The 24,675-nt window shown below is 41.9% G+C and overlaps 1 protein-coding gene across 1 annotated transcript; it reads left to right on the top strand.

Annotated features, from left to right (window-relative positions):
• The first annotated feature begins 3,486 nt into the window (after positions 1-3,486).
• On the top strand, positions 3,487-24,127 carry fam91a1 (family with sequence similarity 91 member A1). The gene is made up of 24 exons (XM_053447153.1): positions 3,487-3,782; positions 5,430-5,514; positions 6,259-6,410; positions 7,931-7,988; positions 10,742-10,809; positions 11,149-11,262; positions 11,413-11,503; positions 13,131-13,193; positions 13,397-13,503; positions 13,614-13,652; positions 15,342-15,454; positions 16,094-16,203; positions 16,668-16,780; positions 17,026-17,112; positions 17,289-17,418; positions 19,233-19,381; positions 19,988-20,122; positions 21,177-21,290; positions 21,474-21,546; positions 21,811-21,957; positions 22,384-22,485; positions 22,634-22,757; positions 22,879-22,948; positions 23,665-24,127. The coding sequence occupies exons 1-24, from the start codon at positions 3,711-3,713 to the stop codon at positions 23,848-23,850; spliced, it is 2,502 nt and encodes an 833-aa protein (XP_053303128.1). The 5' UTR covers positions 3,487-3,710; the 3' UTR covers positions 23,851-24,127.
• Positions 24,128-24,675: the final 548 nt, after the last annotated feature.

Raw genomic sequence — 24,675 nt, 5'->3', positions numbered from 1 at the left:
GATTGCTATTAAAAAATTGGATGTCAACATACACTGTGGAACTATTTGGCCTATTTGTTTCATGTGACTTTTATCTGGCTCATCATACTAACCATGTGGATCCCCGGGATGGTAAACACATTTATTTATTAGCTCCTGCCGGGCAGCTGCTCTTAATGTGAATTACTGACTCACACGTTTCTATTTCAAACACCTTCTAATTTACCCTGATGCATCCAAGTAAGCCAGATCTCGTGTTTATCTGCTCATCACTGCAAAACACTATATGTTGTGTTTTCTTTTTGATGAACCCTACCCCTCCTCTCGGTCCTTCTCTCCCTGGTTGTCGGGTTAGTTACGACCCTGCTGTTAAAATAGCAGGAATTTCATTGGGCTATTAGCAACACTTAGGTCTTCTAATCACTCCCAGGACAGCTACTGGTTTACCCCCACTTACGGGCCTGGCCTGTCTGATATATTTGGACCACTAATCATTATTGTACACAATGAAATGCCAGAGGCTGTGAGTGACATTTTTCCATCAACAGTTTTCTCTCAGAGCTTTGAACGAACCACAGGTACTGAGAGACTGAGAGCTTGTTTTAATAAACTGCATCTGAACTTACAAGTTACCATAAGTCGAATTATCAATAATGTTATTGTACATTACTCAGGTAGACTTCTACCAATTTTTCCTTTGTATCAAGATAATGTGTCCGAAAAATAATAAGCTTTATTAATAGATCATCACAAAATCTGATTATTATTATCATTATTATTATTTATATTATTATTAAGTATCAGCATGTGGCTAAGAGTCCTTCCAGTCATGTAACGGTAGAAGTTTCTGACTCAGAACTACATGTTTATTCTTATAACATATCTGTTTGTGATCATTTACTGTTGTCGCCGAATAGAACATTTTCAATAAAATAGGATTTGTGTCAAATGAGTCAAATCTCTCCCTGGTGAAGCTGCTGTCAGCCCATCAGCAACATCTGTGCCTGGGTGAATCCTTACCTCCCGCCCTCAGAAAGTCAACAATATCCGAGATATCTTGTCAGTGTGGTCTGAAAAATATTCATCTCCGAGCGCACAGTAAAAAACATAGTTCAGAAAGAGAGAGTGGGTCGTGTTCTCTGGGAGCGAGAAGGAGCACGACACACAGAAACGACGAGGCTCTGCAGTGAGGAGCTGCGGCGCTCGCCATGAGGCCACTGTGTACATTCCTGCAGCTAAGAATAGTATCCTGGGCCACTGTGACTCCAGCCAGGCCTCTCATGTGACACAGAGCTGTTTGGTACCCAGTTGCCGGCTTACCAGCTTCTGCCAGGGCCCGGCGGAGGGAGTGTTTATAATAGCCAGGGGAGGGAGAGTCATCAAGGGTTCCTGAGTTAACCATCGGGCCCACCATGGCTGGGGTTTAATCAAAGTGTCCCTGAGCTGCTAACCCTTGTCCATCTCCCTGGGCTGCCTAAGTGCCGCCCTCCTCCCATCCCTTATGTGTGTAACACAAGATGATGGTAAATATAGAGCAGCGCTGATGGAGCAGCTTGATCAGGAGAACCAGCTGTAAGATCTGGGCTCAGTTTACCTCAAGGTGTGCTGCTGCTCTACTGCCACCAGTCACCTGTGTGAGGGTCCAGGTCTTCAGGGGCATTGGGCGGTTCACCCACTCCCCTGAATCCTGTGGTGGAGATTTACTGTTGTCCTTTATGTGTCTGATTGTCTTTTTATTATTGTTGAATTTAGAAGAAATACCGCCCAGTTAAAAGTGACACAATATGGAATTGAGGACTGATATACAGTTAATAAAAAAACTTTATAATAAACTTCATTTCTATAGCACCTTTCAAAACACAGTCACAAGTTGCTTTACAAGATAAAAATTAAAGGCAAACATATAGGAAACAGTTCAAAAGCTGATTTGGTTAATGCCAAGAAAATACTGACTATTGTGTTGAAAACGTGGTTTTATTTAATGTCAATGATTTTTCTTTAAATCTTATTTTACTATATATACGTTTTTTCCTTTATTAATTTAAGTATTTTGAAGCCAAACGTTTGTGATTTCTTCGTTATAAATAAGGATTATATGTCTTCTTTCTTGTCTCAAGACACTAAAAATCTTTACACAAGTGGCTTTCTGTTGGGAACAAATTAAAACTATTGCTATATAATTTGTTTATGATTTATCTAAAGACAAAAAAATAAGGATGTTTAACAGCTTTCTGTTACTAAATTTGTATTTATATTTTTACGTTTCCTTCGTTGTTAACACTTGATACCTTCACCTCTTCAGATCTCCACAGTTTGAGAATAGAAAAAGTTATGAAATAAATATTTTTTAGTTTCCACCAATAAATTCCAAAGAGGCATAGTTCTGAATCATTAAGGACTGCTTTCCCCCCGGTTCATATCTCTTAAATGTACATTTTTAATCCCACAAAGAGAGAACATCTGCAGCCTCTCTCCCTCCCTTGCACCCGCTGCTGCTCCTGAGGTGCTGAGATGAGTTATTGTCGGGTTTGTTTAGTGGCGTATGACGAGAAACCAGAGTTACATGTGGACAGATTGAATGACACACAGTATCTAGCGGAAGGTGAGCTGTCAGCAACTCAGGCATCATGACATGTTAGCATCAGCAGCTTCGGTGGACTTTGTCAGACCGTGAAACCCTAAACTCTGTTTCCAGTCAGCAAGGGACGGCTTCCTGCTCGTAGGTCATCGTGCGCATTGCAAACTCCTGCAGAGAAGAAGCTGAAAACCTGACAAAGTTTCCAAGAAAATATACAGGTTAAGGTGCAAAGTGGAGATTAAGATTTTCCTTTATTATTTAAAATAACTGGCTGAAAATCCTACAATCTTGATGAATAATAATAGAATTGGGGGCTTTTATATAAATTCTCTCTTTTAAAACTCAGGCCTGTTAAAGTCTTATGATGACCTAGTTGATTATAAATTTCCTGTTCACTCCTGACGACTGATGAAGGTCTTATTTTTGGTTTTAGTGAAGTTAGACGGTGTTGGTTTTTTGTAGTTATTTGATGTATTCATGTATTTATTATTATAATTTATGTTTTTCTTCCCTAACCCTAACCCTAACGCTAACCCTAGTCTAGTTCAACCCCATTCCAATAAAGAAAAAAAACATAAAAAATAAATGTGAACTAGTTCATTTTTGCAAATTTGAACTTAGAAAATGAACTATGAACGTGAACTAGTTATTTTTAAGTGTGAACTGGCACAACGCTGAGTGGGGGCCAGTGGGGACCCAGTAGCTCATGTATCCCCCCGGGCCCCTCAGTGGGTTAATCCGCCCATGACCACCTGACCTGAGGAAACGAATGATGGTCACAACCATAACAACAACCCCAGGCTCATTGATTCTTCATATTATCGATCACGACGCTGATCGGCTCCGATAACCATCACCTCTCATCCGTCACGAGCTCCATTCACATCCACTGTCAAGCATCGGCCGGAAGTGACGACTGTGGCCACGAGCGTGACGAACGGCTTGTTCGAAAATACAACAAGGAAGTGACCGTTCTTATTGTGGATGAAAAAAATAACCCCCTGAGAACCCGTCTCGTCCTCGCACCGGGGACTCGCTTCTCTCTCGCTCGTCGGGTGTCAGGGAGCGGACATAAAGTCACCGTGGACCCGCCCGGGAGCAAGTGTGTGTTCGTCTCCGGGACCGCTGCTCGCAGCCTGCTAGCTAGCTAGCGATGAACACGGACGTGGAATTCCACATCAGGCAGAACTACCCGTGGAACAAGCTCCCAGCTAACGTCAAACAGGTACCGGGGTGTAACGGGGACGGGGGGTCAGGTGCGTGTGTCCGTGTGTCAGTGTCAGTGTGTGTGTGTGTCTCTGTCTGTGTGTGTGAACCTGTCAATGTCACCGCGGTGCTCTGTCACACGACGCTCGCTCCTGCCTCTGCAGCGGTTTCTCAGCCGGAGCCATAACTCACCATCACTGTTTCCCTCAGGCTGCAACACACGCTGACGTCACACCCCAGGTCCAGCTGTGTGATTTATATTCTTTAACAGAGTTAATCACTGCAGGCGGATCTGGACCTGGAATCTCCTCTAGGAGAAAAATAACCCTTCATGGAGAACATTCGGAAGATTCCATTCAGCGGATCCCTGGAGCCACAGAGGAGGGATCCCTCCTCCAGCACCCACATACACAACAGAGCTGCAAATCAGATTTCACAATTTGAATAATCAGGGTGACAACATTTAGTGTACGGACAATTATGACAACAATATTTACAGTGTACACAATCAAGATGACACTTTTTTCAGTATTAACAATCAGGGTGACAACATGTTTACAACATGGAAGATCAAGATGACAATATTAACAGTATAGACACAATCACAATGACAACCTTTTAAGTTTTGACAATCGGGATGACACCATTAAAGATTGTGAACGTTTTTGGGAGGGAGCTGGCGCCACATATTTCAGGATGTGGATGTCACATGCACATAATGCAATCACTTCTCTGTGTGTGTGCTTTTGTTTTGCAATGTGGATGAATGGGAAGCATGATTAACTAATAGTAGTCTGCATTGATCCCTTGTTTCCTGAGTGAAACCATGTGCCGTTATACCGTCATGTGGTGAAGAGGAGGCGTGTCCACATAGTAGATCTGTGTCCTCACCACAGCTGGATTACCCCCCCCCAAAAAAATAATTAGCCAAGTTGACACTTCCAGGATTACTGTGTGTTTTTGCTATTGTGATTTCCAATTTTAAGGAATGCACCATGTTGCCAAGTTTTTCTCCCACACAGATTCTTTCAGTGTTAAAGTCTGTTTACCTCACCTCACTGTGTGGATATAATGAGGCCACTGATTGTTGCGGCACTAAAGACTCTATGTGTCTTGGTTTTTAGCTGCTTGATTAATTTGATTGATTAAAACATTAACCTCAGTTATTACAGTCACAAATATATCAAAACATACAAACTAATTAGCTTGTAAAAGTAAGTGATTGTGCATAAATAAACTGTGTCAAGTCCAGTAAAGTCCAGCCTATCAGACTGATGCATCCTTATAAAATCAATTTGGAAGCATTCACTACTAAAGCACTATCAACTGACACAGCCTGAAACCTAAGAAGGGGCCTGTTTTGAGCCCTGTCTTGTTCCTGTGAAAAAATCTAGCTTTTGGCCGAGCTCGTCCAATATGGAGTTTTGGAGGCTGATATTGATATTAAAGGGAATTAAAAAACTTTGTGGTAAAACCAGTTATGTGTTTGTTGCTTGTTTGGACATTGATGTAATAAATCAAATTATTTTGACCAGGTCATATTCTTGAATAGAGAATGTGTTCACATTACAGACACTGTGGCAGGTAAAAGGAGCCCAGTAGCTTGTTTTCTCTCTTTAATTGCATCCTAGCATAATAATCCTGTGTTGTTTTGTTTCTTCTGCAGAGTTTGGGGAACTCTCAGCGCGAGTATGAGAAGCATGTGCTGCTGTACAGCATCCGCAACCAGCTGCGATTCCGCAATAACCTAGGTAAGCAAGTGGGACCATCACACCAGGGCCAAACCTATTCTGTTGTATGACATGCTATGATTTGGTGTGAGATCAAACAAAACCTTCTGAATTGTATGTCTTTCAAATAAGACATATCAGTTACATTCATCAGTACTTAAAGGTTCAGTGTCTTCTATTTAAGTGAACAGGATCTATTAGAATAAATTGAATAGGAAATTGGCCCTTTATATTTAAATACTTTATAATTACATTGGCAATGGGTCCTCTCTACGGAGGCCACCATCATTTTTTTTTGGAGTAGCCCAGACTGGACAAGCTAAACATCTTTTGAGTTTTTATGACAACTGAAGGCAGCCACAGGTTCTCTTTCTTGTCTGTAAGGGGAGGGAGAGGTGAGAGGTGTTCAGCTGCAACATCAAATTTCACCACTAGATGTCACTAAATTCTACTGACTGAACCTTTAACTCTTCTCTTGGTTCACTAGTTGCCGATTGACTGACATTGACAACATTCTTAACCTTTTTCTTCACTAATTTAGGAAGTGGTTATATTACAACTTAAATCCATGAACAAGTGTGTGATAGTCTCTAAATAGATTTGCAATAATATCCAGTGTATCAAATCAATTGTGCTATTGTTTTGTGTGACTTTCTGGATCAATATTCCTATCTTAACCCGAATTGATCTGTTATGGATGTGTGTTACTGTATGAACACTGAGCTCTGGCTGTGACACTGACTATTGTGTGTATTTCATGATCAGTGCGCCACGTGAGGAAGGATGAGCGCAAGTACTACGAGGAGCTCCTGAAGTACAGCCGCGACCACCTGATGCTGTACCCGTACCACCTGTCGGACATCATGGTCAAAGGCCTACGAATCACTCCGTTCTCATATTACATAGGAATCATGGAGGTAAGGAGCTCATGCTGCATTGCAGAGCTGAACCGGGGGGGCATTTCACGCTTGTTTTATCGTAGCCTCAGTGAGCAGGTTCTCACACACCTGAACATCTGTCGTCGTGTACACAGTGTGTGAAAACCCTCGCTAATTCGTTTCGTCTGACAATAACACTGGTGATTCTCACAATTACATCTGCGCTGTCAGAACAATGAGCCGAATCTACTCAAAGCAACAGAGCAGGGATAGTTTTTTTGTAGCAGCAGAGATTTAATTGGTTTGGAAACATCCTGTCTCTGTTAATTTAAATCGAACAATGTCTTTAGTTTTTAAAATCCCTGGAAATACCTGATGGAAGTGTTCCAGGCAAAACAGGGAATCCAAGAAACTATTATAATAAGAAGGATGTGAGCTTTTTACAGCTCTGTGCTTTTGTGTGGAATGTATTCTTTGTTAAATCAACAATGGAAAAATACCACATTATATGCCATTCCTCAATAGATTTATGAAAAAGTATAATTCTTGTGTAGCTGTACCATCGCATATAGCATTGTACAGTCTGTATGTATAGAGAGGAACTTGTCTTTATCCCCTGTTTGCCTGAGGGATTCATGCAATTCAAATTACAGTCTTAAGGGAAATGTTGTAATATGGCTCACAAAACCGAGTCAAAGTGTCAGTGTTTAATGCTGAATTTTCCCATGATGATAGTCTTGGCATGAGTCAGGCACTAGGTGTCAGTCAGCGTCTATTGATGATTCATGTTTCAGCTCAGGGAGACGCACAAGTATGATCCCAGGTCAAACACATACAGTGAAAATAATCTTTGCAAATTGCTCTGCAGTCACTTTTCCTTTGTGACGACTCACTCTCACTGATGACGCTCAGTCACATTTGGCCACGCAGAGAACCAGTCGGCCAGGGACTGGGAGCCGCTGGGATCTCCATGACGTCCGAATTGTTCAATAACATTACAAAGACTGAGCCGACATTTTCACAGTAATTCACCTGGAGATTAGTCATTTGTTCTTTTACTTTTAGTAAACCAGGGATTGAACCACCGACCTGGTGAGTGGATGACGCCTGTCTACCTCCTGAACCCCCCATATATTGGTCAGGTTAGGGTTTAGCCACTAATTCATACTGTGGGTTTGCAGATTCCACATTTACTGCCTTTACTTCCCACTTCATAAAAACAGATGTTACCAATATGCTCCGTGTTCAATGTCTTGGCTAAAAAACAAATAAAGATAAAATATTCAGTCTTCAGCTCACTTTCGATTCACCCAGTTTCCTGTTCATGCTGCTCAACTTGACTGAGCTCTAACTGTGGCCACCGCATTGCCAAGGGCTATGTCATGTTCTTATAATCCATCTTAAGCACTTAATGAAAACGGGGAGCAGAAATTAGTATGGCAGCGCTGATCTGCTAATCCTGTTATTAATCAGAGGCTGGGGACATGGAAAGGGGAGAGGAGAAAATGAGTTTAATTCTTCTCTTCCTTGTCTCCTTTCTTTTTCTTTTGCACCTCCAGGATATTATGAACAGTGAGAAGAGTTACGACTCCTTGCCCAACTTCACTGCTGCAGACTGTGAGTTTCTCCTCCTTCTTATTTTGTCAGTTTTTCCTCCTTCTCCCCCTTAACTGTTGAAATTACTCTGGGCTCTGTATACCTCCCACTCTAAACTGCCTCTGTGTCTCTGGTCTGTTTTCTACATACTCCACATGTTTTAAAGGTTGTCAGTGATCAAGGTGACGGAGAAGCCACTATGAAAAGTTGCAAACAGTTTGAATCAGGGTCTGCAGGTCAATTGAGAGGCATTTAAAACTTTGACTGTGGTTATCACTTCCTCCTTTTAGTTTCAGCTTCTCAATGTTTTTGTTTCTGATTTATGTCATTGAAAATTAAATGGCCTGGAAAACATTTGTTTGCGTCACCTTTAGGAAGTTGTGCCTTGCATTAATTGGAAAAATAATTGGTGAATTAATAGGTTATCTTATTTATTTATTTTCAGTTTTTCTACCACAGAACATTTAAAAGATAAATGAAGCTCATCAAAATGTTTTTTTAAGAAATGGGCGATTGGCACCTGGATGCCAGCCTTTTGGCAGGTGTAGCATATATTTTTTTATGTTTTTTATACCTTCTTTGACAGATGCAGATGAGGTTTCAAGTGTTTTTGTTTTGGTGGTTTGGTTTTTAATTATTCAAAGTTTCAGTATTATCTTTTACTAGATAACAAACAAATCACCCAAAGGGTTTTGTTGTTCCGTGACATTCACGTTTTTCATTTCTCCTGACTAGCATTCCTAATATAAATAAACCATTTCCATTACCAAAACAGAGCCAAGCCAAGTGGTTTTTGAATGATTTGATATGAAGCCCATTTCATACTAAAAATCTAAATCGCTTCTAAGACAACAAAGCTGTCACTTTTCTGATGTGTTACCGCATCAACGAGGATCTGTGTTTTTCGGAAATCATTCCAAAACCGAATTAAATATCCCATATTGTCGAAATTGAGATTTCATGTCGTTTTTTGATTAGGACAGGGTGCTGCTGGGAAAATATCAAAGATCTCAACCCACTGACAAATGCACACAGCTCAAATACAGAAACTGTGCCGTCAGGACTATTTTAACGTTGTGAGCTTACAAGAAAACACATCCTCAGCCACACTTCCACCCTGTCCCACAGGCTTTCAGGATTCTGTTGAAAGACCACAGAGAAATCCTCTGAAAAAAGATTTTTTTTCACCATTATCTGTCTATGTACGCCACTGCCACCTCACCATCAGTCATTCGTCTGCAGCACATTCATTCCTATTCCAAACTACGCACAGTCTGACGCTGACTGAAAAGGTAGACTGTTGGAATCCATTTAAAAAAAATTTCACTTATGCTCAGCTGCCTCTCCACCCGTCTTAGTGACAAACTCAAGTTCTGCAGCCATTCATTCTCCTGGCTGCATGGCCTTGACTCACACTGACACTGTACTGCTCCCTACGGTGGGTCTGTAGCAGCCAAGGAGAGTGAGCTCATCTTGGTCATTGGACGAGAATCCTGCAACGCTGAGGATGGAGACCCCAATGCCGCCAGATGATCCAAGGATTTGCACCACAGCCAGGCCCGATATATATCTCCGCTTTAAATCCAGCTGGAGCATTTAAGTCTAACTTTGACCGTCAGTTTGATTCATCTCAGCACTGACTGACGTTTGCATTTACCATGCTACACTAGCAGGATACAATCTGTGACCTGTGGTTGGTCTGGCAGTGCATCAATCAGAAAACAGACCTGGTGTAGCTACAGCCACAGAGAGAAACATGACAGAGGAGATAGAAACTGCATTAAGATGAGTTTTTAAAACCATATATATATCTCTTAACGATATCCAAACTGCGTCCGAGCTGTAGGTCAAGATGAGAGCAGCTGTACCATTGTTGCATTTTTCTACTGTCCAGTGAAGCAGGGTTTGGTGCTGGTCTTTGAGTAACTGCGTCCTGGCAGTGCAGGATCTTCATGCCGCAGAGACAGAAGGCTGTCAGCGGGCTGTCAGGGCCTGTGCTCAGAGGAGCCTCTCTCCTCTAATCTCCCTGGAGGAGCTTTGGAAGTGTGTCATGCAGAAGTGGGCGGATAGGGAGGCAGCCAAGCAGTGTGTGAGAGTGTGTTGCGTGGGCGTATATTTGTGTGTTGTGTTGTGTCTGTGTCTCGGTGAAACAGCAGGATACGCATGTAAGATTCTGCTGTGTTAGGAGGCTGAAATGAGAACATCCCTTGCTGGTACCAGCTTGCACTGGCAGCCGTCCCAGCACATTTGGCTCTGCCCCCTTCTGGTCCGTGTAGCACAGGCAGGAGGAGGTGACAAGGTGGGATTCACATACAGACTGTAAAACTTAAACTATGGCCCAGCGTTTCCTCATATTCAAAATATGTATGCACACACTCTGATTATAAGAGATCCCTGTGTGTGTCCGTGTATGTGCGTGTGTCAGGGCATTGTCCTAGAGAAGATGTGCAGGTCTTTGTGTTCTCTCTGCAGAATTTGGATGAGTCACTGTTACAGCTCCGTTGGCTGAGATAACTTTAAAATAAAGTTGAAAATATCCAGGCAGACGAAACTTTTTTTCTGCTTGTAATTTTCTTTCCCTCTTTTTTTTCTTTTGTAAATCCTCAGAGGCTTTAATTGAAAAAGGCCCGAGACACTTTTGTAGCTGCACTACAGCCAGATTTATTTGCTGGAGGGTGAATGTGCAGCCATTACAAGTTCACATTCAGTTACTGAGGCATGAGGTTTGAGTTTTACTGACTTACAGAGGAACTGATTTTCCCGTTGTCGCACAGGTCTGCGGCTGCTTGGCATCGGGAGAAACCAGTACATTGACCTGATGAACCAGTGCAGGTCGTCCAAAGTAAGACACTTTTTCTAAAACTGACATAAATAACAAATAATTGTATCATTTATAGAAAGCAAACCTCCAACATTAGACATATGGATTTCATGTCTCTTCTTACATTGTAGACATCGTTCATGTAGTGTAAAATGTTTTATATGATCAATCCAGTAGTTTTATAGCAACAAACTTCACTGCAATACTCAATGTAGGGAGCATACCATAATCATTGTGATATGAAGCATGTTCAAGCTCAAGCTATATTTTCAGATTGTCAGTGTTCAGATTCATAGTTAAGGCTTTTATTTCTTGATTCTTGATGTAATCACAATAACAATGCTACTCTTTTTTTCTCAGAAATTCTTCCGCAGGAAAACGGCACGGGACCTCTTACCAGCCAAACCAGTAGAGATCTCTGTGGAGCCGTGGTGGGTTGCACAGACGGGCTACATCACAGAGGATGATATCAGGGTGAGTTAAAAACAGTTTGTTCAAAACCGTTCACAGTTATCATATGAAAATCTATTTATTCACTCGAGGAGATTGTTGACTTCCATGGAAACTAGCCCACATTCGCAGGGCTACTCTGACGTTGTGTCTTTATTGTGCATTTTGTTTCAGATCTGTTCTCAACCTGAGAAGAAAGCAATCGATAAGATGATAGATGCTGGTCCTCAGTTGGCTGGGTCGATGGAGTTCAACGTAGTGTTAAGTGAGTGTCTGTCACGTTGTTACGACTGTATCGGCCTACACTCGCTACAAAGATATGACAAATGACTACATTTAGCTTATAATGCTAATATCTACTGCAAACATTGCCAATCATTAATCTACATAAATTCAGTGCATTTGGTTTTTAAATTCTTAGTTTTGGATCAGGATTCTTTGTTTTTATTTGACACCATTTATAAGAAGGCAATGGTACAATTTATTGCCAAAGTTATTTGGTATTTCTAACAATTTGTCCTTCCACCTCCATGGCAATATGGCTGGAATTGATGCCTTTTCACCTTAGAACAGTTGAGCACACACACAGTTGCTCACAGTATTCCTGCAGCTGCCCTATGAACATGCGTGCAGCATGCTGCCGTGAGCACCCCATGCACACCGAGGGCAGGTGTGCTTGCTGAGAACTGTTGACTTACCATGGCAACGTGCACAGCAAGGCACTGTCTACCCATGTCATGGCTGAACTGTGGCTGCCTCCAGTGGATGGCAAACTGGTTGGGAAAAGGACACAGACACAGTGGTGCAGCGAGCACTGCACACACCTCGACAAAGAAGCAACAACACAGAACATTTAGTTTCTTTTATGTTACGAAAGAGGAGTGTGAAAACATTTTGGATCGTAATTATACTAGTGAGAAAGATTTGACTATGGCTGACTTGGTAATTATTTCGAAACACTGAATACAACACCATCAGTAAACCAGAAAAACTCCCGTCTACACTGACTTTACATCAGCAAATTAATTGTTTTGCATCTCAGATATCTACCTCCTTATTTATTAATAAGGCATGAGAACAACAACATCACACATAATATTCCATTCTCCAAATGTGACTGGACCAGTGTGTTGTTGAATTATGTCCGGCTCAAGAGTATTTCTTTGAAACAGCATTTTTAGATCTACCTTTTGAATGAATGAATTAGGATATTAGATATCTTACCTGGTCATAGGAGGAAAAGCACAGGGTTGTTCAGTAACATTAACAATGGCTCCCTCCATTCTATTAAGTGTCTCAGTAAGACAGTGGACCTATACAGTGAACTGTCAAATGTCTGCTGTGACAAGGTAAACTGGATATATTTACTTAAAATAAACATTAAAATAAGGGGTGAGGATCATAAAATGAATAAAGTTGAGGACTTTATTCATCTTGAGTTCCACTGCTACCAAAACATTTGAAATAAGTACACAGCAGTCTTTGTTAGCCGACATGAGAACCAGCAGGCAGATACTGAGGGTGCAGTGAAAGGTCTTTCGTCCGTGTGCTGCTGTGAATGTAAAAGATGAGGCACAGGGACTGAAGTTGTGTCCGTGCAGTTACAATGTTAATTAGTGAACAGTTTGACAGTGATGAGCGTCTGCCACTGGGGCGTTGGTGACACAGTTAGAATGCAATTAAAAACCAGAGATGCAATACAAGTAGCTGTTTCAATTAGATTTTAGATTTTACTCTGCTCATGAATTGCAATTTTCTCTTCTGCTCAGAAAAAGTTCAGTGTCCAAGTTGTTCACATTGTAAGAATAGTTTTTCTCTACAACAACAACGATCTTAATCAAAAGAAGCAGTTATTTTGACTGTGTTAATGTTTATTTCTTCTTTTATTGCAGGCTTGTACAACCGGGGCTACATCTACTTGGATGTTCCCATATCTGACGACAGTTGCATTTCAGGTACGTGTGCGTCGTGTGTTTAAATATGCTGTAATTATCCTTCCTGAGTAATTACCTTGACTAAACACTGTATGCAATTAAATTACATCTGTTGGAACATAAGCGAACATTGTGCTCAATGGACTTGACTAAAATTGTCATTACAGATGCTATTCATTAGAAACATTGAAAGTGTAAAAAAATTGTTTTCATGTTTTTTTCAGTGCCCCCACTTGAAGGCTTCGTCATGAACCGTGTGCAAGGCGATTACTTTGAAACGCTTCTCTACAAAATCTTTGTGTCGATTGATGAGCAGACAAACGTATCAGAGGTGGGTTCTTAGAAACCTGTTTCCTTGCTGTGCACATTGATTGTGATATGACTCGGTTTCTTTATTCACCGACCTTTCAACTAAGTCTTATTTGTTTCTCTCCCTCTCAGCTGGCAAATGTGTTGGAGATTGACATGGATCTAGTGAAGGTATTTCACCACTTGCTGCAGAACATGAATCCTATCGTTATGTATGTACTGAAACGGTTGAGCTGAACTTATGTATATATACTTAATAGGGCCTTACTCTCTGAAAGCTGCAAGATTTGGCTTTCTCATACTGATTACATCTACACATATACTGTAATACCCCTAAGAGGTAGACTGTGACACTCATGCACACAGACACAAAAACACACACAGAGTTTCAGATTAGATCCATTATCATTCCCCATGACTCCGTCAGAGCCCCATTCCAGTTGAATTGGTACTTGAGTCTGACCCAGTTTTCCCCAGTTTCCTATTCACTCTGTGTGAGACTCTGAGCCAAACTCTGTCTCAGTGTCAGGACCTCCAGTGGGAAGAGCCTGTCCCTCGGCCTCATCTCATTACCGCCACTGAAAAGCAGCACTTCAGAGGCAGAAGTGGTTGAAGGCAGCGAAGGTAGCAGCTCTCCAGTAGCAACGTTGTAACTTTAGAGATGATGGAGATGTCTCCTTTTTGTCCAACTTTTACAATCTTCACTCAAGTTTAACTTTCTGTTATATGAAGACTACCTCGTGGTCCGAGTCCCTTTTAGACAAACAATCCGGGCCGTGCTTCTTTTGATGGTTAAGAGTTGACTTTAGCTTCACTAAGGTGTAGAAAGCAATCAAGCCCACCACACTTGACTGTATTAGCCTTTTCAGGCTGAATAAGGGATTTAATAGCAAGGCAAGTTAATGAATGTACAGACAGTATTAAGGCAGTAATGAAAAAATGTAGCCAAGTAGAAAGTACACAGCGCTATCTTCCTCCTAACTTTTTAGACAGTTTGATTAAAGAGACAAAAGAGAGATTAGTTTTTATTGCTGTGGGTTCAGTGAGCACAGCCCTAGAGTAGAGTGGAGTAGAGTTTTCAGGTTTTTTAAAAGTCTCTTTTAGACTTGATATCAGCATCATGTGATACAGAAAGAATAATCTTATAACGAGCAAAGCAGTTACTTTACTATTTTCTGAAAACATGTCTTGATCGTGGATTGAAATTCTTGCAGTTTCTTTGCAGTATGATCTGGTGAACTGTTGTTGAATAAAACTTGCAGTCAGAAAATCCCAAACACTTTGTTTTTAAGAAAATGAAAACGAAGATATCCAGATAAGAGTGTGGATGTTCGCCCGAGGTCCCGACAGCATTTAATAAGGGAATAAATCCAGTAAGTGTTTGGTTCAAACCCAAAAACCAGAGTCCCTGAAGGGTCTGGGTTGGGCTCAGTCAGGTTTGGACAGAAAACTGCTGCCAGAGCCGCACTCTAAAACGTCAAGTATACAGATAGATAAACTGGAGCATGTTGGAGCTCTGTAGCAGAATAATGTCAGAAATATAACTGAAGGTTTTGTTCTAATATTCTATGAATGAACATGCTGCACTCAATTTAGAGTCCGTGTTATAGTGGCAATCATGTAGAAAGAAGGAGAGTGATGAAATTACCCCTTTTACAACAACCTTTCACTTTAAGTGCAGCAATCATCGTTTTTTTTATTCTAACTATTGTCCGTTCCCACCCTAAAAAAAACCTCATGCAAGTCCAGGATGGTCCCAGGTATATGATGAATGATGTGAAAAGGTACCTGGCTAATGGTGTCTCATGTTTGTCGTGGCATCAAATGTCTCCTGACTTTGTATCTGCTGTGTTTGGTTAGAACGCCGTGTCCATGTACTGTCGCCTCGGCTTCGCTGTGAAGAAAGGTCACGTGATCAGCCCCGAGCAGCTCAACCCCACCTGGAAGAACGCTCCCTGTGTCAACAGGCTCAAGTATGTGCATCCACCCGTCATTTCCACGGAACAATCCATTAGCAAATGTGATGACGTCATTTCTTCCATGGTTACACCAGACCTGGAAGCTGCATTTTCATTTGAAGAGTGTGGGATGGTTGTAGAGTTTTACAAAATTGTGTTTACACTGGAATATTTGTAAAGCCCCAAAGGAAAACCGTCTTTTTTGTCATCGTCGCTGTAATGAAAGAACAATTGGATGTATGTGAGGATTATTAAATGTTATCTGGTCAAAAACTCTAATCCAATTTAATGCTAAGGATTTGAGACTCTACTTGTCTTTCTGCATCCATGTTGTAAATCCTTGTCTTTATCTAAATATAATACATATCTCTAAATATTGAAAAGATGTAAAGCAGCTTTTTGGTGAGGGTCTGATGATTTAGGTGAAGAAATCCCTGATGTATTTGATTTACTCTGCATCTATTATCTACACTGCTTATCCTTTGAGGGAGGTGGGGGGCTGGAGCCAGTCCCAGCTGACAGTGGGCGTGAGGCACGTTACTCCTGAGACAGGTGGCCTGTTCTTCGCTGGGATGACATACAGAGACAAGAAAACCATCTTGCTTGTGCTAAACCAAAGTTTAATATACCGATGTGTTGTGTCCTTCGTGATAGGACCACCATGGACCCTCAGAAGATGCTCTTGTCCTGGGAGCAGGGCAGTCCTGTCATGGAGGGAGGCTCCTCTGCCACCGACACCGACACCACCAGTCTGGAAGACCAAGGTCTGACTACACACCTGGAGACAAACACACACACACACACACACACACACACACACACAGTCTTCCAAGCACATTCACCAATGTATGCAAATAAATACACAAGCTGATGAATGCACACAAAGCCCTTTCTGAATGTTGTTTGAGAAAGTTTGAAGCAGCCGTGCTAATTAATCTCTTTGAAATCCCGGTCATGCTCCTGAAAGCCATTCTCACATTAAAAGGTGTTTGTTTAAAACAGGTCTAATTTCTTGTGTAATTTTAATTTGCATGTTAAACTGATGTTATGAAGGTGTCCTGAGAACGAGACAGACTATGGTGTTTGTAAACACATTTCATTGTCAGAAAATCAGGAGCTTATGTCCTCAGTCTGAGAGGGATAAAAACCGCGGAGTTATGCTATTACATGCACAAATTATACTGCACACAGTTATTAGTCTTGTTATGCGTCGTGTTCGTCTCTGCAGCGGACACAGCCAGCGTTAGCAGCCTGAGCATCCCAGCCGCACCCACCAAGAGGATCGCCTTCCTCTTTGACTCCACCCTCACAGCCTTCCTCATGATGGGCAACCTGTCTCCGGTGAGTAAATGGATTTGAACTTAAACTCACATCCTCTCAGAAACTCGCAGATCCAGGATTTTTTCCTCCAAGTTGGCAAAAATGTTTCTTTTCCCAGGAGGAAAATTCATGGATCTTGATAAAATGATCTTTGAGTTTGTTCAAATTACCATGGCTTGGATTCAAGGGTACTGTTTGGGCTTAGTGGATCTATGTGCTTTACTGAGTGTCATTCTAGTTTAATTGTGTGTTTGTCTTTGTAATAGAACCTGAAGAGTCATGCAGTGACCATGTTTGAGGTTGGTAAGCTGTCTGATGAGACTCTGGACACCTTCCTGGCTGAGCTGGAGAAGGTTAGATCATCCCTTACAACGAAGAAAATGTATTTGCATTTTTACAGGGAAGCTTTTGTCAGAGCCACAGCTGATACATTTGGTTTAACAAATAATTTAGTCCTTCATGTATAATAGACACATAAACTGTAAACACACTGACACTCTATCGTCTCTGGTGGTTTGTATGTCTCCAGGTGGAGAGCACAGCAGAGGGCGAGGCTCAGCGTTACTTTGACCACGCTCTGACCCTAAAAAACACCATCCTCTTCCTGCGCTACAACAAAGAACTCACTCAGGACCAGGGACCTGATATCCCAAATATAGGTAACCAGTCAGTTACACACTCTTTTTCAATCCCTTTATTTGGGGACCACATGCAAGACCTAAACTTCATACACCTGTACATGTCTATACATGTGCTAAATAGTCATCTTGCAGGCCAGATTTAACTTTGTGTATCATTTCAGGAGTTGCTGTTAAGGTTCTGGTTTTAAGATCTCACCCTCTGAGCTCCAACAGCAAGCTTACAAAATAGAAACCCAGATTTGTATCTACTGTTGTCACACAATTCTCTCTTAAGCTTCTGAGGTTAGTTTTCTGCCAAAGGAAAACATGAACTTTAATTAAAATGCAGGGAACATCTTGTTCTGGATGATTTTAAAATCACTTTCAAGTCTGCACAAAGAAATCAAAGTGAGATTTAACAAGTTGATATTTAAGGTGAAAGTGGGCTTTTTCTAGTTTTACTGATATACTTCATGAATAATAATCAAGTATATTAAGTAAAGTTAAGTGGTAGGTGTCCTACTCAAGTCATGATCATGTGTATAATATTGTGAGTATGATTCAAAGCATAGATGACTAATTTAGGGTAACTTTTTCTTGACGCTCCGTTTCTCTGAACCACAACCACAGCAAACAACTTCTCTAAATGCCTCCTATTCAACTAACTAACCTTGTTCTATCCTCGTAGAAAAATCATAACAAATGAAGTGTCTATGTTGTGGATGAGGTTGGGAACAACAAAGACGAGGTGTGTCTTTTGTCTTTGTCTGTTTCCCATGTGTCTGGACAGTCGTATTTGGATGTGGATCTGGATGCAGAGGCATAGCATGAATCCACAGTGAAGCTGTGTTGTTCCTTTTGTGTCTCTAGAGGGCGCAGCAGAGAGTCGAGTTCTCCAATGACAACGGAGCAAATGCCCGAGTTGCCATGTAGCCGCCATTGTGGCACCAGATGCTGTTTGTTTTGTTTGGCTGTGTGCCTCGTTCCTGATTGTCTTATCTCTCCGTCGTCCTCAGCTGCTGCTCCAGACTTCTGCTGTGGAGGGAGCACAGCTAAAGTCAGCCCCTGATGGAAAACAGTCTAGGGATGATTGCTCATTTAGGACGAGAGGAAAATTTATCTTTCAGTCGTAAATATCAGATCAGACGCTTCACCACCGTATTAGAAAGTCAAATTGAGATTACAACATATCTAGAGAACATATCTCTAAAACCGTCACTCTTATTATAGTGCTTATGATGCTCTGTGATGTTTGTAATGGATGTAAATTACTGTCGTGTAAAACTAAACATTAAACCAGGGTTTATCAGTATGAAGCAGCCGTCCAGTCACATCCTTTTTTCAGAGGCTGTTTCTCTCCGTGTTGTTAAATAAACGTAACAGCCCCGGTTGTGACCTTTTTGGCCGGGCTGTTAAACTCCACTCTGGTAATAATTGATCTCTTAATTATCACTATCAGCAATTCACAGACACTTTTTTCCACTAAAGTCTCTACCCACTATTGGAGACAAGTGATGATTATTGAATCCAAGAAAGAGTTCTTGGACATTTGCTTCACAATTCATGTTGAAGAGAACACTCATCTTAACACCATGACTAAAAGGAAAGATACAAATGATATCGATGCATCCACACTTGGCATCAGTCATCAGTGTCTCTTTATGTAAATTAATTAAAAAACAATAAGTTAAAGAAGTTTATTATTTGGAGAAATACGGTTATTTGCTTTCTTTCCAATAGTTGGATGAGAAGAATGACACCACTCTCACTTATGCCTGCACTTAACTTGCACTTTTCTGCCTGTTCTGTATCGACCGTGTGACTCTCCCTGTTTGTTTATTTCCCTCCACTAGGTTTCCCCTTGGACATGTTGCGCTGTGAGAGTCTGCTGGGTCTGGACCAGGCCACCTGCAGCCGGGTCCTCAACAAGAACTACAAGCTGCTGGTGTCGATGGCGCCGCTCAGCAACGAGATCCGACCCATCAGCAGCTGCACGCCTCAGGTATGAAGCTGCTATATGTGGCATGCTGGAATATTGAATCAAATGTTGTGTGTGTTTGTGTGTTAAGACATGAGAGTGCTCTGTGGGTTCTCTGCGGTTGTATTTGCCCTCTCGCTGTGTACAGACTTGTGTGTCCGTAGTGATTTGCGGTTCTGAGTGTGTGTGTTCTTTGTGATTGCTCAGCCGGCAGTCGTCCCAACAACAATAACTACACAAAGAGAGTGGGAGACAGGAGAGGGGAGGGGAGGGGAGGGAGAGACGAGGCTCATGAGTAATTCCTCCGCCTGGCCCGACTCCAGCTTTCTGGCTGAGCTCTGAGAGACTGAGGGAAAGAAGTTAAACTCTTGTTGTGCCATTCACGCTGCTGTTTATTCTCCGCTGCTGGGACTTGGTGAAGTGGAATTGAGTGAATTCCAATTTGTTTTCTGCTCACATCTCAAAATAGCAGCCTCAATTTCTGCCTTTCAAACAGGAGAAAAACAGAAGTATTTATTCCTCTTTTCTATTGTTGCTTTTTGTTCATATGAGGACGGGAACATATACTGTACAGGCATTAGTTCTGCTTCAATACATGTTTGTGTGTGTGTGTTTGTTTTCTCCCTGCAGCACATTGGCCCGGCCATCCCCGAGGTGAGCTCCATCTGGTTCAAGCTGTATCTGTACCATGTGACCGGCCAGGGCCCCCCGTCTCTACTGCTCTCCAAAGGCTCCCGGCTCCGCAAACTGCCAGACATATTCCAGGTTAGCACAAACTAATAATTAATCAGGTGGGTAGCTGGAAATATGTGTAGGTTATATACATATGAATAAGTAAATGTGAGCTGATACTGATAACAGCAAAAGAAAAAGAAACGTCTTTGAAGTCAGATAAGAAAAACAATCCACGTGATAAACTCTGGTTCTGTAGAGTGTAGGGGTGATTTCTCATTATCTTTGCCCTTCATCTCCTGCCATATTCAAATTTAACCTTGCCGCTTCAGTCGGAGAAACAGGTGATCACAACACTGTAGGTAAAACTCAAGGCTTTTCCTTTTGTCACCTCCATTCCTCAACAAAGCAACAGGCCCATCAGAGTCAACGTCAGACGTGCTCTGCGTCTTACCCTAACCAGTTTTCTTGGAATTTTTCTAAGTGGAACAAAAGTGTATTAGATGTGGTGAATTCTCGGGGTAGGAGAGGTAATATCATGCAAATGAGTCACTTAATGGAAACACTGCAGCAGGTTTTCGGACCACTTCATTTCCCCCTCACTTTCACGGTAGCTATTTACAAAAAATAAACAAATAAATCTTCATAGAAAATTTAGTGGATATTAAATTCAGAGGATGTTTCAACTGTTTCTGTTGTGATTCTCGATATTATTCAAATGTTTAATATAAGAAGTAGATAGGATTTGTATGGAACTTGATGAATGTTTACACCTTTGTGGAACAGGGAGGTAAAAAAACATGTTTTCATACCTGTGTGACTAGTCCTCCTTTTGCTGTTAGCTTTATATTCTGAGAGCACGTATCTCCACCAAGACCCAACAATCCCCTTCAATTTAACTCAGCACCACATTGAACACATCTTTTCATCCAGCTCCATACATTACATTATTCCCTGAGTAATAGGTGGAAATGTCAAATAATACTCTATCTAGGCATGGTAGAGAAAGTAATTTAGAACATTTCTGGATCTGCCCCGTGATCCAAGGCAAGATTTAATAAGTTTTTTTTTTACCCATGTCTCAACCTCCCACTATGTTTTGTAGAAAACCTGTTTTTTAATAATTGCAAATTCCTGCTCTGTTCAGTCCTACGACAGGTTGTTGATCACTTCCTGGGGTCACGACCCCGGAGTCGTCCCGACGTCTAATGTTCTGACCATGCTCAATGACGCCCTCACACACTCTGCTGTTCTCATCCAGGTAAACACAAGCACAAAGGCTTCATTTTTCTATGAGGGGATTATTTTATTATCAAGTTATTTTAAGGGTTTTTTCTGTTGTTTTAACTTGGGGTAATTGCTAGCATATAATGTGTGTTTAGTCATGGTGTGTATTTGAATATTGTTGCTTTGTTAACACAAAAAGTGTTTGTGTAACCCTCAGGGCCATGGTATGCATGGCCATGGAGAAACAGTCCACATTCCTTTCCCCTTCGATGAGGAGGATCTGAAGGGAGGTAAGAGAATCTGTAAACTTCTCTGATAATTACACATGTAATGCTAATGCACGTGTTCATGTTATGCTAGCTCTGTAATATAGGATCATTCAATCAATAAAGACAATTTAGCGCAAGACCGTAGTGTAAGATTAAAAATTATATACATTTTTTATGCAAATAGAATTCAAGAAGTCAAATGTAAATGTTGTACAGTGCAGCAGATAGTATCTTTGGAGTCGCGTGCTTCAGCGCTGTTGTCTCTCTCTCACCCCCCCTCTGCAGACTTCACCTACTCCAACATGTGTGTGCACAAAGCGCTGCAGAAGCTGAAGGAGCAAGTGGACCTGAAGCACCAGTGCGGCTACATCACCATGCTCAACTCCAACAACAGGCACCGTCGCCGGACCAGCGACAGCAATGAGTGCAGAGGTGGGGGGAGCCGAGACAAACACTCTTAGTTTCACTATCTGTTTGCGTGTGTGTGTGTGGGGGGGGCTTTTTACAGACGGGACTTATAGTTGAATTAGTAACAATGACCTTGCCTCTCATGGCCAATGGCACTGACGGTGCAAATTGGATAAAGATTGCTCACAGTCCAGTTTAATTACGCTGCTTGTCTGCATAATTGTGGCTCTTTATTGTGATGGCCTTCGCTAATGGTCGCGGATCGAACCCTCTCAGCTTTTACCTGGAGGTGCATGGATTTAATCCTGTTTACACAGGGGATCAAAGATTTTGTTTAACTTAGCTATTTATGTATAGTTCAGCAATAGTCAAGCAAATATTTATTCAAGAAAATGGAAATAATTGAACTGTGAAACAACATTTCAACAAGATCTGTTGCCTTTCTTCAAGGAGACACACATCTGGGTGGAGGCCTGGACACTAATGGCAGCACTGAGTCTTTTGAACTGGTGACAGAGGAGAACAACGGTGAAAGCAAAGGAAAACCCGAAGGTTGGTTTATCTTTTGTGGTTCATTTATTTGTACGATTATTTTTGAGTTGAAAGTAGTTGTAAATAGGGCAGAGTGTCAAGTCGGCTTCAAAACCATCATATAATCATGTAATTTATGTCACTCCCCTCGCTCTTGTTTTTCTTTCAGCCGTTTCCTCTGAAGACGAGTGGGTCCCTCTCGAGCTGTGCTTCGGCATGCCCCTCTTCAGCTCCGAGCTCAACCGCAAAGTGTGTCGAAAGATCGCCTCGCACAAACTCTGCAGCAGCGAAAGGTGAAACAACAAGAACACCCGGCATGCGCACAAAACGCTAGTTTGGTTTAAAACACCTAGAAAAGTGTAAGGAGAAGTTTTTGTAGCTGTGCAAGACTTTCAGACTTTGTTGTATTTTCAGCCTTCAAGAGCTTCTCCTCTCCAGCCGAAAGCTGTCGCTGAAGGTGCTGAGCTTTGTTCAGTCGCACCAGGTAAAAACCCTCGGCTGCCTCTTCAGGTTCCCACTTGAGAATACTCACAGGCAAAAGAGAGAAACAGTTTCCAGAGAATATCAGGACTCGGGGATTCAATTGTACAAATGGAGTTTGATAGATTATATGCAGATTAATGACAAAACAATTTCTCAATTTATTTAATAGATTGATGTTTAAAACACAACAATGTGTACAGTTCAGATGCTGTATCATAAAAGCTTTCGTTTTGTATCGTATCAGTCAAATTTCAATATCAGTTCATTTCGGTGTCATTTTAGTAAACTTGTCTTTAAGATGTAGATAAAAATAGAAACTGAAGGGATTTTAGTTTACTTGATTTAGTTAAATTTTATTGAAAGATGAGATAGAAACCATTAAATAATAATCATAATATAGTATACAATCATAATATAGTATGTGAAATGTAGTGTCATAGTGTGTGTGTGTCAGTCTGTGAACCTGTGAGGTTTTGTTTGGATGAAGAGAAGGGGGAGGGGAAATATTAAGCATAAAATTAAGATTATTTATTTTCTTTACTATTAAACATTTAAATTATTAAAATTTCAGTCTGTCCCATAAATGACGACTGTTAAATAAATCAGACAGGATCTTGTTCACGTAGTCTCTCCTGACTATTGTCTCCTCCTCGTCCCACATGTCGTCCTCTCTCCTACCTGTTGTGCTGACCTGTGACCTTTACCCTGTGACGGCAGGACGGCAGCCAGCCCTCCGACCTGGACAGCGGCGTGTCGAACCCTCTCAGCCAACCCCCGCCGGAGTCTGGCGTCCCCCTGCCCGCCCTCAATCTATTCTTCAAGGACGGACAGCTGAGGGAGTGGAGTGGGCGGGGCCCTCCGGCTCTGGACATCTCAGCCCTGCAGAAGGACCAACCCACATAAACCCAACCCCTCCAGCACCCACCCCCAAAACTTCCAGATTTGGCCATGAGGGGGGAAAAAAGCAAAGGGCCGCCCTCTCTCTTGAAGCTTCATGTCTTATTGAGGAAATCCTTACCCGAGGTTCAACCCCCGCGTCTTCACATCCGATCACGAGGAAACAATCAGTCATGAACTTATTCCTCTTGTCCATCAGTATCAGTCATGGGGAAATCTGCCAGCACTTTGCCATTTAGGACAAATCCGACACTAGTTTGAGCCGCCCCCCCCCCCCCCCCCCCCCACCTCTCTCTGTTCCCCTCCGTGATTCCTCGTATTCGTGGGCAGTGTTATCTGTTGGAGTGGTGCTATTATCACATAATATAAAAACGCTGCAGGTTGACAGCATATAGCCTGGAAGACCATTTGACTGGAAACACGAGCGCCGTTCTCTGCCGAACACCCCCCCCCCCCCCCCCCCCCTCCTCCTCACCTCCCCCTCCCACCCTTTAATCAATGGATGTTTTTGTGATCCCATGAGAGCGGAGTGTCACGTGGTGATTATTGTATAGATGTTCTTAAAAACGACCCACAAAGTAAAACGATGAAGCGTTGGAACAGACCCCTTCAGGAACCATTTTGACGATATGCATATTTTAGTGTTCAGGTCTTCAGACTCGTCGGGCGGAGAGTCGCTTCCTCCCTGTGTCGTCCCATGTCAAGTGATCCGATGCATGATGCCGTTGCACAAGTCGTACGATGAAAAAAAACACTTTCCTCTTTATTTGTAATCAATATTGGGCATTTTTTTATTTGCACTGTGCAGGAGTTCTCAAACCCTGTAGAAGA

This window comes from Pleuronectes platessa, chromosome 18, assembly GCF_947347685.1.
Source record: "Pleuronectes platessa chromosome 18, fPlePla1.1, whole genome shotgun sequence".
NCBI lineage: Eukaryota > Metazoa > Chordata > Actinopteri > Pleuronectiformes > Pleuronectidae > Pleuronectes > Pleuronectes platessa.
The sequence above is the reverse complement of the archived record's forward strand: the minus strand, read 5'-3'. Positions and strand labels throughout refer to the sequence as shown.